The sequence below is a fragment of the Podarcis vaucheri genome, assembly GCF_965113315.1.
Source record: "Podarcis vaucheri genome assembly, chromosome: 3".
Lineage (NCBI taxonomy): Eukaryota > Metazoa > Chordata > Lepidosauria > Squamata > Lacertidae > Podarcis > Podarcis vaucheri.
Genome location: NC_138761.1, coordinates 81950816 through 81968318, shown reverse-complemented (window position 1 = coordinate 81968318; position 17503 = coordinate 81950816). Strand labels below are relative to the sequence as shown.

General features: G+C 45.1%; 2 protein-coding genes across 15 annotated transcripts in view; one reads left to right on the top strand and one right to left on the bottom strand.

Annotated features, from left to right (window-relative positions):
* Positions 1–8239, top strand: part of ANKRD6 (ankyrin repeat domain 6) — a 64468-nt gene extending 56229 nt beyond the window's left edge. For all 12 annotated transcript variants that reach the window (XM_082216878.1, XM_082216870.1, XM_082216877.1 and 9 more), the window contains 4 exons: positions 267–419; positions 1486–1599; positions 3738–4065; positions 7217–8239. In XM_082216878.1, the coding sequence (XP_082073004.1) occupies positions 267–419; positions 1486–1599; positions 3738–4065; positions 7217–7779 (1158 nt within the window). In that variant the 3' untranslated portion in view covers positions 7780–8239. The remainder of the gene's footprint in view (positions 1–266; positions 420–1485; positions 1600–3737; positions 4066–7216) is intronic.
* Positions 88–16324, bottom strand: LYRM2 (LYR motif containing 2). Of its 3 annotated transcripts, none has more exons than XM_082216929.1 (4): positions 16003–16324; positions 13476–13616; positions 10455–10653; positions 88–330 (listed from the first exon to the last, which is right to left on the bottom strand). In XM_082216929.1, the coding sequence occupies exons 1-3, from the start codon at positions 16045–16047 to the stop codon at positions 10573–10575; spliced, it is 267 nt and encodes an 88-aa protein (XP_082073055.1). In that variant the 5' UTR covers positions 16048–16324; the 3' UTR covers positions 88–330; positions 10455–10572. The 3 variants fall into 3 exon arrangements, with proteins under 3 accessions (XP_082073055.1, XP_082073054.1, XP_082073056.1); XM_082216928.1 differs by lacking the exon at positions 16003–16324 and adding an exon at positions 15423–15695; XM_082216930.1 differs by lacking the exon at positions 16003–16324 and adding an exon at positions 15060–15120.
* Positions 16325–17503: the final 1179 nt, after the last annotated feature.

The following is a 17503-nucleotide window of genomic DNA, read 5'->3' as shown; positions in this document are numbered from 1 at the left end:
CTTTTCTTAAACAGCTAATATCTTGCCATTTTTCTCCCTAAATGAATAAAGGCCCCCTGTAAATGCGAAGGATGAACTCTTGAGAAAAAACGTCCAGGCAAATTTATTTTATTTTCATTTCCTACTGTATAACCTGTATATTTGTTTTCTCTCTGGAGGCTCCAAGCAGTACTGTTTGTTGTGGTTGCTTTGCTGTCCTTTGAGCCAATCATGGTTGTTGTTAAGATACAGGGGATGTGTTGTCACAGTTGTTTTGCTTCTTGCAGGCACCAATAAACGGATGTCGTTGTGAGCCACTGATAGATAAAGTAGAGAACCAGCTGGCAGCCGCTGTGGAAGAAATAAAAGCGGAGCTTGTTACAGCGCAGGATAAGATGAACAGCAAACTAGGTCAAATGGAAAACAAAACTCAGCATCAGGTAAGGAAACATTCCATGGACAAAGTATTTCTTCAAACACCAGGAGCCTGATTAAAGCCTATAGGGCGTGGATTGGTCTGTGTCAGGAATGGGGGACCTATGGCCCATGAAACCATTTCCCCCAAATCATACCCACCTGTTCACCAGCTGATGTCACTGGGTCAACTGATATAGGCAGGGTCCCATTCCCTGGGAGAACACACTGGAGTAGCAGAACCTGCAGCTTATCCTGTTGGTGAGCAGAGGGTGCAACCCTGTTCCATGTTTCTCTTCCCCACCTGTCAATCACCTTACATCAGAACGACACCAGGTGATGCAGACTTCAAAAAGCAGAGTGAGCTGATTGAAAGCCCTTTTGCAAACAGCTCCACGCTGCTCTTTGAAAATGAGGTTTTAAAGAATAGCACAAAAGAGCACCGACTGTCACTAGGTCATCAGGGGTTTGCCCATCTGTCAGATTTGGCCCTCCTAGGGGTGGGGAGACACAAGGATCTGGCCTGCCAGCCAGAAAACAGTTCTCCACTTCTGGTCTACTTGTTACAATCTTCAGGTGGAGGCTGCTTGAAACTCATAACGTGGCAATCTTTTCTATATGGCTGTTGCCCCATGGAGTAGCCAGACCTGGCCTAGCCAGACATTAGTTAATTGTATTTCTGGAGGGGCTGCAATGCAGGACATAGTGGCACTACTCTCCTTGCCAGACGTTCCTGCACTGAGCAAGAAGGTCTGAAAAGCCTTGGGAAGCAAGCAGGGTTAGAATTACCAGAAATCTGCCTTGATCACTGCAGTATCTCTTATTATTATCAAGGTATCACCTTGATCATTTGTTTATTGTGTCACTCCTTAGAGTCATACCTGCAGCCAACTGAAATAACCTGCAGTGTTTTTAAAAACACTGAAAGGAATACTTTTATTCACAATATTTCACAAATGCCTTTTCTGCTGTCCTTTTTAGATGCAATTTTCGCCCTTGGTAAGTTAAATTACCAGTAGTAAAGTAATGAGGTTTAATAAGTCAGCCTATGCATTGTTGTCATTTCTGCTGTGCTTTCCTCTTTTATCACAGCTCCGCGTTTTAGACAAATTGATGGCAGAGAGGCTGTCAGCAGAAAGAACAGAGTGCCTTCATCGTCTTCAGGAGCATGCCGAGTTGGAAAGGCATGAAGGGGAGAAACGCCAGGTAGATTAGAAAATAAGTATCTGGTGCAGCATATCTGAAACTTTCCATTTAAGATACAGTGGTGCCTCGCGAGACGAAAAACTCGCAAAACGAAAGGTTTTTTCGTTTTCGAGTTGCCTCGCAAGATGAATTTCCCTATGGGCTTGCTTCGCAAAACGAAGCTTGCCCCGGGGACAGCGGGTCTTCTCTTTTGAAGCAAGGGGCGGCGGGGAGATCACTTCTCCCCACCGCCCCTTGCTTCAAAAGAGGTCCGGGGGCAGCGGGAACCGCTTCCCGCTGCCCCCGGACCTCTTTTGAAGCAAGCGGTTGCGGGGAGATCGGTTCTCTCCGCAGCCGCTTGCTTCAAAAGAGGTCCCGGACCTCTTTTGAAGCAAGCGGCTGCGGGGAGATCGCTTCTCCCCACCGCCCCTTGCTTCAAAAGAGGTCCGGGGGCAACTGCCCCCGGACCTCTTTTGAAGCAAGGGGCGGTGGGGAGAAGCGATCTCCTGGTGCTCCGAAGCGGGGCGGGAACACCTTCCCCCACCACCCCGCTTTAGAACGCTGCTCCAAAGCGGGGTGGGGGGGCGGGAACACCTGCCCCACCGCTGGGCTTCGTAGCGCTGCTGCGAAGCAGGGCGGGGGGGCGGGAACACCTTCTGAAGGCGGGCGGGGGGCAAAAGTCTTTGTCCCCGCTGCCTGCCTTCCCAGGGGCTTTTAAATCGCCCCGGACAGCGGAGAAGTCCTCCGCTGTCCCGGGGCGATTTTAAAATGCCGCCCGCCAGCATTTTAAGATCGCCCGGACAGCGGAGAAGTCCTCCGCTGTCCCGGGGTTTTTTAAAATGCTGGGGGTGGGAAGAAAAGCCCTTGTCCCCCCCCCAGCCTTCAGAAGAGGTCCGGGGACAGACTGTCCCTGGACCCGGTCTGAAGGCGGTTTCCCTAGGAACGCATTAATTGATTTTCAATGCATTCCTATGGGAAACCGTGCATCGCAAGACGAAAAAACCGCAAGACGAAGAGACTTGCGGAACGAATTAATTTCGTCTTGCGAGGCACCACTGTACACAGAAAAGAGCGCTTATCTAAAAGAATGACAAGCAATTTTAAAAAGAAAATTATCTGGTTATAGTGAGATACATTTTCATTTTGAGCAGTCATAGATAGCTTACTTGGGTGGTTGGAAATAAGCCATTTAAATATGTTTCTTGACGGCAGCTTATCCATTTCAGTGATCTTATGTAAAACCTTTTTGCAAGATGCTTAAACGAACCCATATTCTGAGGAAATATCTGCTTCTCATTTGATTTTTGTGGTGTCATAATTTGACTGCCTTTTAGGTAGCTAACATTTGAACTTCCAGTTTTAGAAACCCAGCAGAAAAATGCTTTCAGAATGTCTCTTAAAATTTATATTTCCTTACATAATAATAAAAAAGTCAACAACCCTGTGCATTGGTGAACATGGGGGTGCAGTAGAAGGTAAAGGACCCCTGACAGTTAAGTCCAGTCGCGAATGTCTCTGGGGTTGTGATGCTCACCTCGCTTTACTGGCCAAGGGAGCTGACGTTTGTCCGCAGCACTGGTTGGTTACATTATTAGATCTGATCTGGGAGGCTAAAAACTTCACGTAGGTCAATATATTTTTTCAGCCAAGCGGAAGGATGAAATATAAAATGATTAAAAAGAATGCTCCTGCTTGCTATCCTCAAGAATCTTAATATTTGTTCTGACATTTTTATGGATCTAATGCAGCAATAGTAATCTTACAGCAATGTCCTACTCCCCCATTTTGGTAGAATAAGCAAGATTGTATTTCCAGACATACTGCACTAGCAATTAATAATGGCTATTGCATATATTGTGGTCCTAGCACAGTGCTACAAATCATGGTATAATTACAGTGTTCTAGGCCAATACACCAATGCAAATGTTCCATTTCAGTGTGCAAGAGTGCAGATCGGATCCATTATTGCTAGGGTCTTTCAAAGAAAATATTCATTATCCCGAAGCTAGATTTGTAAACTTCCTTACTATATAGGACGCTAAGTTCTCTTTAACTCAGTAGATCAGGCAGCAACAATAATCTAGCATGCATTTAGCTGCTAAAAGTAATAGACTGTCATTTGATGGCCTCTGATTTGTACATGGGTTTTTCCCTTACAGATATCGTTGGTGGGGGAACTGAAAGCTTGGTGTATGCTAAAAATTCAGAACCTGGAGTTGAAGCTTTCTGGAGACTCTAGATCTTCAAGGCCAAAATCAACTCTGTCTACATGTGAGTCACTCGCTGAGACTTTGGATACAGAGAACCTTCCTTGTACGAAGGACTGTAAAGCTAGCCAAACCCCACTGCAGTCGGATGGTTCGCAGCAACATTCTTGCACTGCCCTTCAGAATAGTGTCTCGGAAGATACTGGAAGAAGTAGAGTGCCCACCACAGAGCAGAGCTTTGGGAAGCAGTATTTTGTTGTTCAAGAAGCCAACACTCCAGGTATCTTTTTGTTAGTAGTTTCTGGAGGGGAAAGCTATGCTAGAGTATTGTGGCAAAGAATCTGTAATATGAGGGAGCACCCCTACCAATGCCATCAAATCCTCTTCCACATTGATCAGACACATTTTGGATTAGTGCTTGTCCCAATTAGGTGATGGCTGGTATTCCCTGTCTCTGGTTGAGAGAATGAGCTACGATTAGTCATGCGTGCACCCCCTTAATAGTGGGTCAGAGGTTCATCACTCCTCCTGTAAATACTGCATTTTTCGCTCCATAAGACACACTTTTCCCTTCCTAAAAAGAAAGGGGTAATATGTGTGTGTCTTATGGAGCAAATGCAGGGGGGAGGCAGGCAGAAAAAGCCCCCAAAAGCTCTGCACGGCCTTTTCCCCAGGAGGGAGAAGAGACTGATGCGGCCAGTCAGTCCCTTCTCCCTCCTCGTAGAAAAGCCCGCAGGAGCCGCACGCTCCTTAAAGGGTGTGCGGCTCCTGTGGGCTTTTGCGGGAGGTGGGGGTATTGCCATAGCCGCGCGCAGCCCCTCTCTGCTGGAGGGGCTGCGCGCGGCTATTGCTTCTTTAGCCTCTCCCGGCTGGAGAGGATTTGGGGGCTTTGGGGGGGGGGAGAAACCCAGGCTTCCCCAGCAGCCCCAAGAAGCTCGCGGAGCAGCAGGAAGGCTGCGCACCTTTCCGCTGCTCCCCGACCTGCTCTTTGGGGCTGGGGGCGGGCTTCCCCCCACCAGCCCCAAAGAGCAGGTCAAAAGGAACCCGAAGCCTCCGGAGCGCAGTGGGTACTCCTGCCGCACTCTGGAGGCTTTGGGTTGCCTTCACTGAAGCCTGGAGAGTGAGAGGGGTCAGTGCGCCTCTCTCGCTCTCCAGGCTTCTAAGGTAGCCACCTAAAGGCGACTGAACGCACCTTGAACGGCACCTTGTTTTAGAGGGGGAGACCAAGGAAAAAAAAATCAGCACCTCCTGCAGCTTCGCTGAAGGGGCACTGGGCAGAGAGGGGGAGATTTTTTTTTCTTGTTCTCCCCCTCTAAAACAAGGTCTGTGGTCGGGTGCGTCCTATAGAGCGAAAAATACAGTAGGCCTGGGTGCTGTATTGATACACGGAGGGCAGATTGTGATGGTGGCTTCACCCAATGGTATATATTATGGGTGAAAAAGACATCGCACCCAAGACCCTCTGCTACCAGTGCCACTTTCAACACTGGGCCACTGGTACCAGAGGGTCTCGGGTGTGGTGTCTGTTTCACGCACAATATACCGCCGGGTGAAGCCGCCATCACAAACTGCCCTCCATATGGTAGAGAGAGGAGCAAGCTATATTGGAGGGCCAATGCAGCTTGATGTTTAAACATCCCATGATATCAGCAGAACACGATGTTTCACTGACACAGCCAATCATCTACAGCTAAGGCTCGGCAGAGGGAGTTGAAGCAATTTAGCACACAGTTGGGCATTCTTCAACACCTTCAGTACAGGGGGTATTCCTTTGAAACAATCATAGTATTCAGGGCTTTTTTTCAGCCAGAACTCAGTGCAATGGAGTTCTGGCACCAGAAGGGGGCGGGGAGACCCGCTCTGGAGAGGCACGTTCAGCTGTGGTGTGGAAGCCTCTCCTGAGGAGTCTGGGTGATACGTTGCCTGGGGCCAGAGTGCGACAGTGGCTTCACCCTCTGGTACATCATGAGAGAAACTGCAGCCACTCCTAACTCATGTTGCCACTAGTACGCTGGTGGTAGAGGGACTCAAGAGTGGCTGTGGTTTCACTTGTGAGGTACCACTGGGTAAAAACCACCATCACGCTCTGGCCCTCATAACACAGATGGACCATGCAGGCAGGCAGCTTCTTTAAACTGTACCGCTGAGGGGTGCACAGTTGCCTGCCTGTGCTCCAGCTGCCTTCAGACAGGCAGAAAAAACTCCAACTACTACACCTCCCCTCCTCAGGGGGATAGGGAATTTCCAACATAGATCAATCACCACCAGCCAAGTGCACCACATAATCCCATACGTCTTAGAAGATAAGACGAAACAATGTGACTATCGCTGTGCATACCCAATCGAAAACACCCCCACCATAGCATACCCATTCCTTCAAAACTAAGGAAAATCCCCACAACACTAAACTAGGAGACGCCCAAATACCCTGGAAAACACACCACCGTAAACTATCTAGTAGTAAAAGCAGCAGCAGCCACTAGGCCTTGGACCAACTTTGAAAACCACCTCCTGACAACATGCCATGGTTTCCACAAGATACAAAATACTAGAATCCCAGAAACCCCCTCATCTCAATCAAAAGGGAGCACGACATAGGTTACGAAATAAACCCTGCCTGATGGATTAAAGGAATGTTTAGATCATAGTTTAATCCATCTCAGCCAAAAGAAGGTAGCTGGCACTGATACACCCAGGAACCTCACCAAAATGCTGGAGAGGTTGCACCTCCACATGTGGTGGGAATGCCCCCAAACCCAACCCTTTTGGACATCAGTCCTACAAGAAATATGCAAAATAACTAAGCATTAGAAGCCACCCCAGAACTGGCCTTATTTAGTATTTTCCAAGACAATAATGCTCACCCACCTACTCTCAACAGCCAGGAGCATCATAGCTAGACACTGGAGGGACCTGTCAGGAGTGAACATGGACCACTGATACTAAACAAACTGAAGCTAGCATGGGCACAAATAAGAATGGTTTCACCCTGGTGTGGCTCCCCGTTATTACACACACAGCCCAACAAGAACCCACCGACAGCATGTGAACTGATATGGCTAACTTGACCCAACAACCCCTCCACCTCACTCATTGCAGTCAACTGAAGGCAACCAACCATGCCCTGGAGTCCCCAATCTCCCTCACTGCCAATGAAAACTAGTAAATGAATAGTAAGAGAACCTACCCACGTGACACTGGCACAAAAACCTTACACATACACTATGTAAATGAATGAAAGTTCACTACCCCCTCCCCCCCCCAACCTTATACTGTCTGTAACATAAGCGTATAACTGATCTGAAGAAAGAATTCTATGAATGGAAAGCAGAGACACTGAATGTACTTTTGTAACCCAAGAAAACCTTTAATAAAAACATTTTTTAAAAAAAAAACCAACTCAATAACTGTTCATATTTCCTTATTTACAGGAATAGAGCAACAGTTAGGCCCAACTCCCGCTGCAGTTTCTCCTCAAGTTGTAAGGCCCAAAGACAAAGCAAGTTTCAGCAGATTGAAACAAGAACTGCCACCATCTGAATACTCAGGCTCCAAACTGAGACATGCAAAGGTACAAACTGTTTCCAAGACCCCTACCGAATTTACAAAGACTGAGGTAGAGAGAGGAGGCTGCTTCATAGATAAAGGAACTCAAACAAAGAGGTCTGGCAGAAGTGGTCAGTTGAAGCACAGGCCTCAGCAACATGCAGGCACCCACTCTGCAGAGCAACAGCCGCCACCACCACCTGCTGTCTCTGGAGGAAAAGAGGTCAGCCCTCAACTTGCAGGCACTTCTCAAGCTCTGGAAATCACACAGTACTTTTTTGAGGCTGTATCCAGCCAGATGGAGAAGTGGTATGAAAGGAAGATTGAAGAAGCTCGGAGCCAAGCTGACCAGAGAGCCCAGGAAGACAAAGCACTCCTCAGAGAACATATAAAAAGTTTAGAAGAGGAACTCTATAAGCTAAGGACTAAAGTGCAGAAGGAACATTAGCATTTGCCTGCTCTCATGAAGTGTTGCAAAGGAACCGACAACTTTCACAAACAGCAATTAAGCTAATTTTATTGGAATTTTACACTTCTTGGGGATTTGTGGCCTTTCCAGATTATAAGGATTTTTGCTCCTGCATTGCTCACAAGGAATGCAGATTGCTGCCCCCCAAGTAGCACTTGTTTTGTACAGGAACTGCATTGAATTTTCCTTCCCCTGTTAAAAATGTTTCTTTTACCCCTATACAGTGTGCCAGTGGTGATAGTATAATACAGAACATAGTTGGCGTGGCTTTTCAGTGCTGATGATACAGCTCTCCAGTATGCCTGTGCCATTTTTATGAATCTTGTAAAGTTTTATTTTATACGTATTTAAGACATGTTTTTGAAGCGAAGCATTCTCTCTTGCTCTACCATATGTGCTCATGTATCTTTTTGAAAATAAAAGAATTAAGCGCCCCAAATTAGCAAGGCTACCTCTTCCTCCTTCATAGAACTGCATTGCCATTTTATGAATCCTATGGGTTCCCCTACCCCAATGCAGATAGAGTAGCCTATATGGGGAACTGTGTGCAAACAGGTCATGCGAGTGATTTTCAAGTCCTATCTAACACTTTGTGCTGCCTATGTGTACTTTTGTCATACCGTTTTACTGCTCAGCTCTTGGGATGGAGGTGCTGAAGTTTTACCCTTCCAACCAAAAAGCTAATTGGCATACTTGCAGCCAGAAAAAAACATTATATATAGATAGATATTGAGTACCTTTGAGTGACAGTAAATTCCTAAAAGTTAACGCCTTGTCCTTGTATAGTGATGGTCAGCTGGTGGTCTGTGAGCTAAATATGGCCTTTTTAGCTGGGTCCTGATGCCCCAGCCAACTTCTAACCAAGGTGTGGTACCTCGTTTCACTCATAAAGGAAAAAATATACTGCTAGATAGTTAGTGGGCCAGAAGAACATGTTGCTACTGTTATTTGGAGAATAGAATGGTTCTTGCAAGTACAGAAATGGGCCGTATTTCCTAAATTAGATTTTGTCTTCACTGCACTTGCCCCACATGAATTTCATCTTTAACAAAAGTTTTTACAACTTGCCTCAAAGTTTCTATGATGGATTGTGTAGTCTCAAGTCTTCATATTATACTGTTATTCAGCCTTACTTTATTTTTAAATATATCTTGAGTGCTGTGATATGTGTCAAGGTATTTTTTTCACCCAGGGTGTTAATCTTTAACATTAATGTTGGCATGACACTTAGGCAAAAACAGCTATTGCTTTTAGAAGTTCAACAGCCCGATGCAGCTAAAGAAATCTAGTGTATGTAAGCAGACTTGCATATATGTTTTGCACATCTTAGTGAGGATGCAATATATTAACACTGTATGCCTCTGGATGTGCCCATGATTGTGCTTTGCTAGCCCTATTATTGCACAACTAATGCTGAATTGAGGCCAAATCTGTTGTGATTTAGAAATAGTTCTCCAGGCACAGATCTTACCTCTCATGTAAGAGTATAAACATTTTGAATGAAGTCCTTAAAGAGAGATGGTTGTATACGAAAAGTACATAAAGCTCTTTATGCACAAAATCTCAATCAAAATACACTACATTTTTTACATTCATGTGCTTCTATGGTCTAAATCTATGCTGCCCAAAGTGGGATATAATTTAAATCCTACAATGAATTTAAATCCGATAATCCATAAATCTATAAGCATATTAAATGTGCCTAGGTTATAATTGTTACAATTTGGAGGTGGTGGTGTTGTGTTGTGTGATATAGCTAAAAAAGAAATTTTTAACACCAAAATCCATATTTAAGGTAGGCCAAACAAGCTAATAGTGCACTATCACAAACTAAGTCTGCAGGTTTTTGAGTTCTCCAAAACTCTTTGTCAGGGTAGAACTGAGCAGTGGTCAAAAAAAGTTGAAGACATTTGAATTGAAGACATGGAGCCTGTTATCTCACCACAGTCTTAAAATGGAATGGAAGGGCGTAGCAGACAATCTAACTGAATGTTTTCCCCCGTTAAAGAATTATAGAGTTAGAAGGGATCCCCACTGGTCATCTGGTCCAACAATCCCCTACAATGGAAGAATCTCATCCAAAGCCATACAACCTCTGCTTGAAAACCTCCAAGGAAGGAGAGTCTACAAGCTCCCATGGGAGTCTGTTCCACTGCTGAACTGTCAGAAAGTTCCTCCTGATGTTTAGTTGTAATCTCTATTCTTATAACTCGAATCCATTGTTTCGAGTCCTACTATCCGGAGCAGGAAAAAACATATTAGGCTGCACTAAGCCTGCTGGAAACAAGCAGCATAACTGACTATCTTCCGTCTTTGGAAACACACAGAATGTCCCATCAAAAATTTACTAAAGGTTTTCTGCATTCTGTTCATTTTGAGTATCCCATTGTTTTCAGGCAGGTTTAGATGTGCATGGGTCGCTCTCTGGGGGTTTCAATGGATTTCAGAAGTTTTAACTGCCCTCAGAAGTGTTAAGAGCAGCACCTTAAGAACAACTACTTAAGATAGCGCACACCTCCCATAGTATTACAGACCTAGTTCAGAACTAGAAATCTCCCTGTGTTTCAACCTCTTATGAGCTGCTTCCCATCACACCTGAACCTTAAAAAAAAATCTCAACACTAGTGCCAGCTGCTTTGCTTAAGTCTACTTACCAATAAGGGAGTCTACGCAGAAATCAGTTTGGTTGCGTGAGAGGTCCTTCCATGGCAGTCTTTTGGGGGAGACACACTGAAAAAACAAATACCGCGTTCCACCATCAGTGAATGATGGCTACGATTTTGCCAGCTTTAGTGTTCTCTCAAGCTCTTCAAGCTGTAGGTTGCCTTGAGTGATCATCATCCTAATTGTGTCCTGCAAAGCAGAAATTATATACTTAGTAGGCACATGTAAGGCAATATGTATTCATACACTTGAATCTGTTCCTCTATTTCAACAAATGTTTTATCAGTCTATATTTACATCCATAAAATTCGCAACTAATGATCTCACCCCAAAGGCTGCTCTACATTATTAGGGCTACTCCTAAAGTGCACTTAGAAAAGCCTCTGCTTATGTTACATACCAGAAAGATCTTTCACATAACAAACAATACTGCATGTTATGGCTCCCCTCCTGAAGATCTACCATGCTAAAATGGGCTCAAAAACAACAACTTGTGTTTATTGTTTTCTAGATATGTTTAGGAAGCAAAGAACCAACAGCTGCACTAGCATAAACTTTTTGAAATGGGAATGCAAGATAAAGTTTCATGGTCATTTCCTAAGTGTTCTATGATTGCAGTTAATCATTATATTTTACACCACCCTTCCTCTGAGAGGAGCTCAGGGTTGAGTACCACATACACTAACTGCAAATGAACAGTAATACAGCATTAAGAGAATCTGACAACTATAGCAGGTGAGGCATATTGTGTTAATAAAAACAGTCACTATTCTGCAGGGCCTAGGATAAACAGGCACATCTTGAAAAGATGCCAGAATACTGGCACCGTGTGTGGCAAATGAATCTCTATGACAGGGATGGGGAGCCTGACCACAACAGGCATCAATGACAGGTGGGCAGGGACACCCTTTTAAGCACCTAACATCATTATTACATTCAGTCATGAGACTGTGCCACTGGAGCTCAGACATTCATACATATATACATACATACATAAAAAAGTTCAAGGCCACAGAAAAGTATCAGAGCTGTTAAAAACTACCTATCCACTATACCAGTGTTTCCCAACCACTGTTCCGCGGCACACTAGTGTGCCGCGAGATGTTGCCTGGTGTGCCGTGGGAAAAATTGAAAAATTCGATAGATTTTTTTAATTTAAAAAAGTCAAATTTTCGCCCACTAGGCAGGTGCCGGACTGTGTCCACCCTATTTTCCATCCATCCTGGGTGGGGATCAGATCGGATGGGATCGGATGAGGGCGGACAGGCGGTCCCCTCTCATCCGATTCCCCATAGAGAGCAGCGGGGCTCTGACATCTCCCTCTCCGCACACAGTGGTGGTGTGCCTCGTGATTTTTTTCATGAAACAAGTGTGCCTTTGCCCAAAAAAGGTTGAAAAACACTGCACTATACAATCATACCTCAGGTTGAAGTACCTTCGGGTTGAGCAGAACACGTTACTTCCGGGTTTCGCCGCTCGTGCATGCGCAGAGGGTCAAAATGATGTCATGCGCATGCGCGGAAGCGGCGAACCACGACCCGCGCAGACGCGGGTTGCGTTCACTTCAGGATGCAAACGGGGCTCTGGAACGGATCCCGTTTGCATCCAGAGGTACCACTGTACCAGCCTTTCTCAACTCTGGGTGCCTAGATGTTACTACAGCTGCCATCATTCCTAGCCAGCATGGCCAGTGGACAGGGATTATGGGAGTTGTAGTTCAAGAACATATGGGGACCCAAGGTTGAGAAATCCCACAGTATACTGAAGCAGTATTTAAGAGTGAAACACAAGAATATTAAACTTGGTGACATCTGTCTGCAGACGAAGTGCTGACCTAACAAATGCCTTCGGTGCTATCAACATCTACCTCAGGGGTAAGCAACCTAAGACCTGGGTGGCCAGATGCGGCCCAATCGCCTTCTCAGTCCAGCCCACGGATGGTCCGAGAATCAGCGTGTTTTTACATGAGTAGAATGTGTCTTTTTATTTAAAATGCATCTCTGGGTTATTTGTGGGGCACAGGAATTTGTTCATTCCTCCCCCCCAAAAAAAAAAATATATAGTCCGGCCCCCCACATGGTCTGGGGGATGGTGGACTGGCCCACGGCTGAAAAAGGTTGCTGACCCCTGTTCTACCTAGTCCAATGTGGCTCAACTACTCCCCTCCCAATTCACTCTGAGCCACGGTTATCCTTTAGTAAGGGAAGGATATGGCACACGGGATGGATTCATTTAAGTATTATAACATACAGTGGTACCTCGGGTTAAGTACTTAATTCGTTCTAGAGGTCTGTACTTAACCTGAAACTATTCTTAACCTGAAGCACCAATTTAGCTAATGGGGCCTCCTGCTGCCGCCAGAGCCCGATTTCTGTTCTCATTCTGAAGCAAAGTTCTTAACCTGAAGCAATATTTCTGGGTTAGCGGAGTCTGTAACCTGAAGCGTATGTAACCTGAAGCGTATGTAACCCGAGGTACCACTGTACAACCATAAAAATGATCCATTCAACACTATTTAATAATTACCTTCCTAAGAATATATATAAAAAACAAAAAATCTGACTGCATCAGACCAACACGGATACCTACCTGAATCTTCCTAAGAATATGCAGTGAAATCTCTAATAAACGCTCCAACCAGCTTTTCAAATTAGTAGCTCTCTATACATCTTATGAAATTGGATCTTGTTAATTTCGTGCAGCAAGGTATTACAGCCCATAAAATTAATTGAAATATTAGCCAATTACTTCAGAGGGTTTACCACAATGACCAGTTTGGGGTTTTACATAGTCAGCCTTGAAAATCCCCATTCTTGAGCCATTTAATCAAATATTCCAAATTTGTCCAGTCTACCGTGGCATCTCTTGCAGGTGAGACACAGTGATAATTATTCCCAGTCATTAATGAGGCTGTTTGGAAGCCTCGGAGAAGACATCTTCATGAGCCAGGAATAAAGGTTCAACCTTCAACTGCAGTGTACCAAGTCAGCAGAACCACAAGTATTTCTCACCTCGTCTGTAGCACCTTTGTTTCTTTTGAAGTCTTCCCTTGCCCAGTCCCTGAGGTAATGGCGATCAGCTTCATTAGGCACCTGACGAACAGCCTTCAGAATTTTTCTATACAACTGAAGGACCTGCTGCCTTCTCAAGAACTGCAAGGTATCAAGAAAAAAAACGATGACCCTTTTACTGTTTGCACAATCTAGTGTTGATCATGCGCTCACATACTCATGGAAAGGTGTCTTAAACTGAGTCAGGTGGCTGATAAAACTTTTGTATTCGTTGTCTATTCCAGGGATGTCAACCTGTGGCATGCTAGCTGGGGTTGTTGGCAGAGTCCAAAAACATCTGGTGACATGTTCCACCCTTCATCTGCTTTGAATGTCAGATGCTCTCCAGATCTCAAGTAGAGATCTAGCCCAGAGATCCTTTTAACTGGAGTCGGAATCTGTGTATATAACCTATGGTTGTAGTAATCCCACTACAGAGTCCATCTGCTTTCTGCTGCAAACCACAGTCTATAAATCAGTTATTCTAACTACCTGCCCTCCCATGTTGGTCCATTTACAGTCATCTATAAAATCACTCCAAAATAGAATAAAGGTAACCTTGAATTTTAAAACATTTGACAGGATCATAAAAATAAGATTCAAACACTACAATGAAGAGGCCCATGTGTGACACAAATCACCACTTACTACACTATGAAAGAAAAATAGTTCTTTTCTGTAATTCAAAACAAATAAATCTTTAAATGAAAAAAGACGGAAGATATGTTAATACATTAATGCGTTCACATGTAAAATGCAATGTTTTCCAAACTACCAGTCACCATACATCCACTATTGCCCATTCATTTATAAATTGTATCACTCAAAAAATAAAAAATAAATAAAAAATTGTCCAGTAGCATCTTATAGACGAACTAAGTTTTTTCTGGTATAAGCTTTCATGTGCAGGTATCTGAAGAAGTGTGCATGCACACGAAAGCTTATACCAGAACAAACTTAGTTGGTGCTACTGGACATTTTTATTATTATTATTATTATTTTGACTGCGTCAGACCAACACGGCTACCTACCTGAATTTAAAATATTAAGTTAAAAAGGTCAGATGCAAAACACACAATGCCACAGGTAAAGCACTCATTTGCATAAGATTTCCGCAAGTACCTTGTTACATATAAATCACTGTCCCATTTACATGTGGAGTGTAAATGCCTGAGTTACAAAGCTTGTGCTACATGTGAATGGCCAAACTCATGTTGAGCACATGTTTATAAGGGCAAGCACTTGTTCCCATCTTTGCAAGGCCCACTTTGCAAAGCAGAGGTGAGGCCTTGTTTACCCAAAAAGTTCTATCAGTACAACCCGTGTTAACTCCTCTGTTATTCACAGCAACCAGAATGCTAAAATTCTATAGGAGTACAAACTCCTTTTCGAAAAGAAAAAAAACCTAAGTTCTTGACATTTTTTTTCATAGAACAAAAATATAGGTTGCTTTTCTATTTCCTACACTCTTGTCCTGTCCACTACAGAGGGTAGGGCAGTAAAAAAATGTAAGAAGTGGATCCAAGAACAATTCTAGGACATCACCTGCTCATCATCCCCTCTTGGGTCAAAAAGCAGTATATGTTCCATCACCTAAAATGTGAAAAAACAGAACAGAAGCAAGAATGCCTATCCAAATAACCCCTAGATGCTATTGCTAAATGCTATTGCTCAGACGAATATAAATGCAGCCTTAATGGGGTCCCCAACACTCCTGTGAAGCATGAACATAAACATGCCATATACAAACTATACTATTTACACCATCTTTCCTTTTCCTGCGGAAAATCAGCTGGCAAAGCTTTTCCTCAGCATGCAAATGCTATGGTGGAAGCAGCTCCAGGAAAAGAGAACAGAGGGGTGGTGAAATGTCCTTTCCCCACCTTTGGGACCCTCTGGGCAACTTACCAACCCTGCTGTACCTGGAACTGGGTGTGGAGAGCGCTGCCCTACTGCTGAAAGGGGCATCCTGAGGAAGCTGCTCCCACCTGCCCACAAAAGCAAGCCCAGACTGAAAAGCTCGGGTGCTGCCAGGAGTTTCTAGGATCCTTCCTCTTCCTGGAATTTTTGCGAACAGCTGTGAGTTTATTTGGGCTCTGGGTGAGAGGCGTGGGATGGAGAAGGAACCAATCCCGATTTATGTATTAGCAGTAATGTTGTAGTTTTGTCATAAGCAACTGCTTGTTGTTGTTGTTGTTTTAAAAAACTGGTTATTGCTTAAGTTGCTGCTATAGCTTCCGTTTCTTGTTCACAACTTTAGATTTTTAAATTAAGCGGTATAGAAATGGAATTAGTAAAGAAATAATTAACAGGAATGGCTACGCCCCTGACCTAAAGGTAGCAAAGCCATTACAGTATTGCCTGCTGCTGCTGCTGCCCCCCGACCCTGCAGTCTCCTCCAATGCCCAGTCGCCAAGCCTAGACCCTGCTCTCTGCCTCGCCGAGGAAAGGGCGAAGAGTGGGCACCTGCCTTCCCTTCCCTCTCTACCTGCTTCAGAGTGAGCGCCGTCGGGGGCAGCCGGGACGACGCCATGACTGAGGCGCGCGCGCGCTTCGCTTCGGCCTGGCTCCTTCTCTGCGCTCTGCCGAGGCGCGTCAGAGGAAAGGAAAGCGGAGGCTCCCCCTTCCCCGCCCGGCGTCTCTCTCCAGGCTCTTGGGAAGAACAAGGCTGCGGCGCCGGGCAGCTCCGCGAGGAGGGAAAGAAAAACTCTGCTTCTGCGGGGCGAGCGGCTCAGCAGGCCGCCCTTCGCGCACGGTTGCAAGCGAGAAGCGCGCGCACTTTGCCGATATTTGGAAAGGACGGCGCAGGGTAGGCCGAGAGCGGCTCCTCCTCTGAAAACTGAAGGGCGGGACGGACTCCTGCAGCCTCGCCGACGAAGCAGCCCTTCCGGCCAGAGCTAAGCGGAGCCCACGTAAAGGGCCGGAGAGGGCTTTGGAAGAGTTTTATTCTTTCATGGCAGCGTCAAGCACAACGGCGATTGCTCCAAGCACCTTTTTAAACCTGGTTAGATTTACATCTGCCTTCATCCACCTTTCAACAAACGTTCCCCACAAAAAGACTCAAATAAGTAATTTGCAAATCACTTTGCATCTAAGTGGAATATTTACTCACAGTTTCCAGAAGCTGCAACATAAGAAGCCCTCCGTCAACTGGCAGTGAAACAAACGACCCAAGAAAGGAAAGAACATTGTTTCCTTACAAATAAGCACCGTGTATGTATAGCACAGGTGCAGGCTTTTCAAATCTGCCTTTTGAAGATATTCAGTTCACCTGCAGGATCAGCTGAGCTGGGAGCCAAAGCCACATGACTCCTCCTCCTCTTGCTCCAGGAAGAGAACAGAGAGAGAGAGAGAGAGAGAGAGAGAGAGAGAGAGAGAGAGGAAGGAAGGAAGGAAGGAAGGGAGGGAGGGAGGGAGGGAGGGAGGAGCAGAAGCTACTGTGACCCTGCTAAGCAGCAACCTGAGCCCAGGTTAACCCTCATGCAACTAACTGTATGCAACCCTCATGCAACACAACAAAAAAGTACTTTCTACAGGCTCAGAGGTACACATGTAAGTGCATAAGGTCCAAGGCTCAGTATTGATGGAGGCAGTGAGAGATTTTACTTTCTTGGGCTCCATGATCACTGCAGATGGTGACAGCAGCCACAAAATTAAGAGACGCTTGCTTCTTGGGAGGAAAGCAATGACAAACCTAGACAGCATCTTAAAAAGTAGAGACATCACCTTGCCAACAAAGGTCCGTTTAGTAAAAGCTATGGTTTTCCCAGTAGTGATGTATGGAAGTGAGAGCTGGACCATAAAGAAGGCTGATCGCTGAAGAATTGATGCTTTTGAATTATGGTGCTGGAGGAGACTCTTGAGAGTCCGATGGACTGCAAGAAGATCAAACGCATCCATTCTTAAGGAAATCAGCCCTGAGTGCTCACTGGAAGGACAGATCGTGAAGCTGAGGCTCCAATACTTTGGCCACTTCATGAGAAGAGAAG